Genomic DNA, 6,064 nt, shown 5'->3' on the forward strand with positions numbered 1-6,064 from the left:
GCCATGGAGGCCCTTGGGCTGCACATTTATCAAAGCAACGCGCTTTACTTTACTCCGGTCTGAGGTTATTCAACCGCTCGCAGCGTCACATCAAGAAGCCTGACTCAAGCCCTTCCGATGCTACTATGGGTCTATGGCGCAATTTCCGTCTAACTGCCGGCCCTGGACGCATTTGGGCAGTGTTCTACATTGGATATGCATGAATGTCGAGCTGTTGCCCCGTCGCGATGCCTTCCTTTACGCCGTCCACCCCCCTAGCCGACAATCTGACACACGGACTACTAATACGCAGAATCGCCACCTACACGACGAGCAGCCCCATACGAAATCCAGATCTCGGTCTATTAATGAATGGGAAAACGTCCTCAAGTGCCCATTGATAGTACATACTTTGCAGTAAGTGGGTTTTGTGTGCAGATAACACATACCAATCTGATCTGATGATGGTCCAGGTCCCTTACACAGCTGCCCAAACGGGTCGACACCCGCAGACCAAAAGCGTGCCTTATCTCGAGCGAAATATTTAGCGGTCTTCTCTAGTGGCCTCGGGACTTTTTGCACATAACTCTATCTGTGAAGCATGATAAGCATGATTTCCTCCCAAGATGCGAGACGCAGTGCGTTTGATTAAAGATTGGGTTCTTTTGTTTTGAAGCTTCAGTTTTAGCATGCGGGATGTTGTTATAGCGGCCGAGCTGCAGGTTGCTGCATACTGGGTCCTAGGGGAGTGCTCAGTCGAACGGCCGCTTTTCCCCGGGGAGACTGACGACAGCCTATGAGAGGGGGGAAAAGAAGCGGTTAAGGCTTTGACGGAGAAGTGCCGAAGTGCAGTGCGTTTTCGCTATTCGTTCTACGGCTACACCATACGCAGTTCCAGGCTACAGCATCATGTCCGTTGGCTTTCGGGGCTGAGTCCGATGTATTCAAGTCCGCCCCCTTTTCCAAGAAGAGCAAGGGCCCTACCACTGCAGAGCTGATGAGAAGGGGGGGCGGTGATTCCGCCGATAGTCCCGTGTAAACAGAGGAGGAGAAGGTGTTTGCGATCAGCTCACTCTTACATCTCTATTAAAATTCTAGGGCACAAAAGTGTGAGGACGGACGACATGAAGGAGCAGACGCACACGTTTCTGCCAAATCTATCGTGATACGACCGAACGAACTCCATTGGTTCCATGAATATAGCCGAGAGAACGCGTGCTTCAGGGACATGTCATATGACATGATTACACGACAGGCCTGCTTGTGTTGCACATGTCCCCATTCAATAAGGGACTCCAGGGCCAAAACTTGGGGACCCTCACCAGCTCCCTCTGGCAAGCCATATCGGAGCCATACCGTCTTCCTCACACGAACACTTGGACGGAAATCATATCGTGAGCCATTGTTAAAAGGGCGCCAATATCTCGTAAACGCGATGCCCAACGGAAATCCACGGCAAAAGGCGGACATATATCCGACCTCTCTCCTTTTCTTACTGCATATCATCTCATCTCATGACAATACCACCACACCACACCTCGCATCATCTCAATCTCCTTTCACCTCAAATACATGAAGAAACCAGCACGATCACGTCGAATGGGCTCGTACAGAGTATTTGCGAAATAGCAGGTAATACGGTGCATAAACTTCCCATGTATTCCCGCCCATGCGTCCCATGCTTCCTTATATTTGGTATAGGTTGGTAGCGTCATGCATGCAGCTGCATATTCACGAGTGCGTATGGAATCCCCCCATCGTGAGTGCCTGTGTGTGTGTGTGACACTGACCCCCAACAAAACACAAGACGAACCGCAACATCCCCCGGTTCCGGGAGCATCGGGTCGTAGCAGCATGGGCAAGAAGAGGGAAAGTTAGGGAACTTTGAGAAACAAGATTATCTTTATGCTTAAACAAACTTTGTTCATTGTGTCAACCCGAAAGAGTAATCAAAGTACACACACTATGGCCTCGTGTGAGAAGAGGCCCAAGAGGTAACCAGAAAAGAATTATAGATTGTTATAGATTGAGCAAAAAAGAAATGAAACGCCCCTCTCCAAAGTTGACATGACTGTTTGAAATGTCCTCGTTCCCACGTTTGAATACATGTACAATAACGTCTGTTAATATCTTCATTACCCCTTTCCCCCTCTTCGTGAGGTTTCTTCGTTGCCCTTTTCCCCTCCTCCTCCTCTTCTTCCTTCGTCAATATTGCTTTACTTCGTAATCTCATCCTTCTTGGCATCCTTGACCTGCTCCCAAAACTTCTCGCCAGCCTCCTTGTCGTCGGCAAAGAGGTGGTCGAGCACCAGGCGCTGGGGCGTCTCGCCCATCCACTGGAAGAGGGAAAAGTCGCGGAACTCGTCGGCGCGGAAGATCTCGAGCATCTCGACGGGCTCGTCGCCAATGTTCTGGACAAAGTGGCCCATGTTGCGGGGCACGATGCCGACGTCGCCGGCGACGTAGTCAAAGGTGCGGGCGGTGCCCTCGGAGGCGAAGATGGTGACGCGGGCGCGGCCGCTGATGAAAAAGGACCACTCGTCGGCGTTGGGGTGCCAGTGCATCTCGCGGATGGCGCCGGGCTCGATGACGGCGTGGGCGGCGGCGACCGTCTTGGAGATGGGGAAGTTCTTGGAGTCGGTGATGCGCACCTGGCCGCCCGTCGTCTTCTTGGGCTCCTGGTCGAGCATCTTGTGGGTGAACTGGTAGTTGGACTTCTTCACGTGCTTGCCCTTGGGCGCCTCGTCGTCGATGGCGCCGGGCACGGAGCCCTGGAAGATGTACTTTTCGCCCTTGGGCAGGTGGTCGAAGAGCTCGGGGGCGAGGTGGAAGTTTTCGGCAATGACGGACTTGGGCGTGTGCGCTGGAGCATTTGTTAGCATATCATATACATGGCTTTCGTCAGTAGAAAGCAACATACCCAGCCAGTCGGACAGGATAAAGGTCGACTCCTCGGAAAAGTTGCCGTCGTCAAAGATGATGAGGAACTCGGTGCCGTTCTCGCCCAGGCCCTGCAGCGAGTGAGGCACGCCGCTGGGGAAGTACCACAGGTCGCCCTTCTTGAGGTCGTCGATGAAGTTGCCGCCCTCGTAGTCGAGAGCGGTGACGCGCACCTCGCCGTCCAGCACGTACGCCCACTCGGCCTCCTTGTGCCAGTGGAGCTCGCGGATGACGCCCTTGTCGAGCCTCATGTTGACGCCGGCCAGCTCGACGCTGGTGGGCAGCTCGCGAACCGTCGTCTGCCGGGTCCAGCCTCCCTCCTACAACGCAGCGAACAGGGGTTGTCAGCAACAGACTCGAATCAATTGGCGACGCGCGAGTTTCAGGTTTGTCCCTCGACCAGCTCGTCACCGTCACATCATGCCGCAGATAGAGAGCTACTACATACCTCGATTCGCACGTGAGAATCAGTGAAACTCCATCGCATGTTGGCAATGTTGCCGTGGTCGGTGCTGGGCGGGCGGATCATGTCCGGGCTCTGGCGCGAGCGGTCGCGGTTGTAGGGCCCCAGGACGGAGGCTCCCATGCCGTTGCGCCAGGGCTTGGGGTCGAGCTTCTTGCCGATGGCGTCGACGTAGTTGTCGTTGGCGTCGCGGTGGCCGGGCGTGTAGGGCTTGCTGTCGTCGCCGAACTTGGCGGGCAGGTCCATGCCGTTGAGCAGGCGCTGGCGCGGGCTGTCGAGGTGCGGCAGGGCAGCGCTCAGGCTGGCTCCGGCGAGGAGCAATTGGGCTGCTGAGAGCTTCATTCTGCTGCTGGTTCTGTGTGTGGTTTTACTGCTTGCGATGCCGGTCAGAGCTGTAGATGCCGTCAAACAGTCACGGGAATGCCCAATCGATGCTGCGGCGAGCTTCCTCTGCTGGTCAATTGTGCGAGAAGAGGTGCAGGTGAAGCTTCAGGATGGTCCGGCAAGACGAATGGCGGGCAGGGCCGGTTTATAAAAGCAAGGCGTCGAGTGTCCGTCGTATGACAATTCATGCCTCCGCCACCGACTCCCGCAAGCCTCTATCTACAGCTACATCCACAGTACCATCCCCGTCCTCCTGAATCCTCGTCATCGACGTGTATCGGCAAGGTCGCGCCGCATTGCTTCAGCAGCCCACTGGCGATGATGTGCGAGCGGGACCTCGCGGGCAACCTGGAAGGCTCCTTAGGGGCTAAGCGGGAGCTGGGAAGTACTCCCTGATAGCCCGGTACCTGCAGATTCCCGCAGCCGGCCATGGGCCTCGCAAGTACCGCGACGGCAATCCGGTACCGCCACGCGCCGCAGGGGCCGCCGCGCCTTGACCGATTCCGAAGCAAGTCCGCTCTTGGCCCTCTGATTGCAGCGGATCGCACCCAATAACGGCCGGGGAGTCGGGCCCAGATCTGGCCTCCGCCAATGGCGAGCTCGAGCCTCGCTGGCGGTGCCTGGGCTGTCAGCGGCGCAGAAGTAGATGCCGGGCCTCGCTGCAGGAGAATAGTTCGTTCCCCCAATCACGACCCCGGCCGCCTTGGGAGTAGCTGAGACTCGCAGGGTGTCATCGAGGCCTGAGGTCCGTTTTGCGGCGCTGCAGAAAGGCTCAAGCTTCGATTTTAGCTTATTGCGCAATGCGATTCGCCTCTCGTCTACTACTCAGAGTGGTTTCAGCGCAGCAAATATTACCGAGGACAAATCGAATTGGATCCTGATCCTGCCGGCCGAGATAAACGCGCAGGCGATTGATTGATTGTACGGAGTAGCATTGGGCTGAACCCTTAGCCGACCCCCTGCCCGGGATATCAAGAAGCAGCCGTCCCCCCTCGCTCTGGCGAGGCTTCACTTCCCATCTGGCTTCTGATTCTAGTTATCACGAATACTATTCCGATCGTCTCTCCATCTCCGGGCAATACAGACATGACCACGTACGGCACCGCCAACGGCTCGCAGCCGTGCCCAACGGTGTCCACGGCGACGAGGAGCAGCCGCTGCTGCGCTCGCCCACCAAGCCGCGGTCCGCCGTGTCCCGGCTGCGCAGGCTGATGACGGCCGAGGTGTCGCGATCGTGGGCCGACATCGTACTGCTGCTGTGCTACGTCGTCACAGGGCTGCTGGACAGCGCGTCGACGCAGGTTTGGGGCGCCTTTGTGTCGATGCAAACGGGTGAGTCCATCCAGACTCTGATACTTTGGCCTGGAAGATGGATCGCGTGATGCCTTCAAGAGGGCTCATCAGAAACACCAGAGAACTGACACTCCTCACCAGGAAACACCGTCTACGTCGGCCTGGGCCTGGCCTCGCTCATCTACCCCCCGACCAGCGCGCGCCTCTACAAGTCGGGCATCTCGCTCGCCTGCTTCTGCATCGGATCCTTCCTCTTCGCCCGCTTCCACCGCCGCTTCTCGCCCAAGCGCCGCTGGGTCCTCTGCGTCTCCTTCGCCGCCCAGACGCTCTTCATCGTCGCCGCCGCCCTCATCGTCACCCTCACCACGCCCTCCCCCGACAAGGACCACGTCGGCTGGACCGTCCTCGCGCCCCTCGCCCTCGTCGCCTTCCAGAGCTGCGGCCAGGCCGTCACCAGCCGCGCCCTCAAGTACAACGCCCTGACCAGCGTCGTCCTCACCAGCATCTACTGCGATCTCTTTTCCGACCAGGATCTGTTTGCCTTTCAGAACGCCGAGAGGAACCGACGGGCGGCTGCGCCCACGCTTTTGCTCATCGGCGCTGTCTTGGGTGGTATCTTTTCTCACAGCTCCTTTGGCATTGCGGGCGCATTGTGGACTGCCGCCACGCTCAAGGCGCTCATGGTGGTGACATGGTTCTTCTGGCCGGCTGAGCCCTCAGAAGACGAGGAGGAGTAGACGGGGGGGCATTCTGTCCGAGCAAAATTCTGGTTTATTCTGTTCTCAGCGTGGGGTTCATGGAGGGGGGCGTTGGAGGGGGACAATCAGCGTCAAGCATTGGCTGTACAATCACAATCAATTACAGCATTGGATAGATGAAGAGACGAGTCAATACACAAGCTGTCACACCTCGTACACTGCATTGAGACGACTCCAGGGTGACTACTAGTATCATTAGGTACTACCAGACAGCATCCCGATTTCTGCACCAATCGAGCTCCCCAAT

The 6,064-nt window shown here is 57.0% G+C and overlaps 2 protein-coding genes across 2 annotated transcripts; one reads left to right on the forward strand and one right to left on the reverse strand.

Annotated features, from left to right (window-relative positions):
• Window positions 1-2,195: 2,195 nt before the first annotated feature.
• BBK36DRAFT_1121002 (oxalate decarboxylase) lies at window positions 2,196-3,724 on the reverse strand (the record flags this gene model as incomplete). The annotated part of the gene is made up of 3 exons (XM_024890769.1): window positions 2,196-2,842; window positions 2,900-3,239; window positions 3,368-3,724. The coding sequence occupies 3 exons, from the start codon at window positions 3,722-3,724 to the stop codon at window positions 2,196-2,198; spliced, it is 1,344 nt and encodes a 447-aa protein (XP_024749366.1).
• Window positions 3,725-3,952: 228 nt separating this feature from the next.
• On the forward strand, window positions 3,953-5,796 carry BBK36DRAFT_1160162 (hypothetical protein; the record flags this gene model as incomplete). Its single annotated transcript, XM_024894268.1, has 3 exons — window positions 3,953-4,151; window positions 4,886-5,098; window positions 5,201-5,796. The coding sequence occupies 3 exons, from the start codon at window positions 3,953-3,955 to the stop codon at window positions 5,794-5,796; spliced, it is 1,008 nt and encodes a 335-aa protein (XP_024749367.1).
• Between the last annotated feature and the right edge of the window lie 268 nt (window positions 5,797-6,064).

Source organism: Trichoderma citrinoviride, assembly GCF_003025115.1.
Source record: "Trichoderma citrinoviride strain TUCIM 6016 unplaced genomic scaffold BBK36scaffold_8, whole genome shotgun sequence".
NCBI classification, from domain to species: Eukaryota; Fungi; Ascomycota; class Sordariomycetes; order Hypocreales; family Hypocreaceae; genus Trichoderma; species Trichoderma citrinoviride.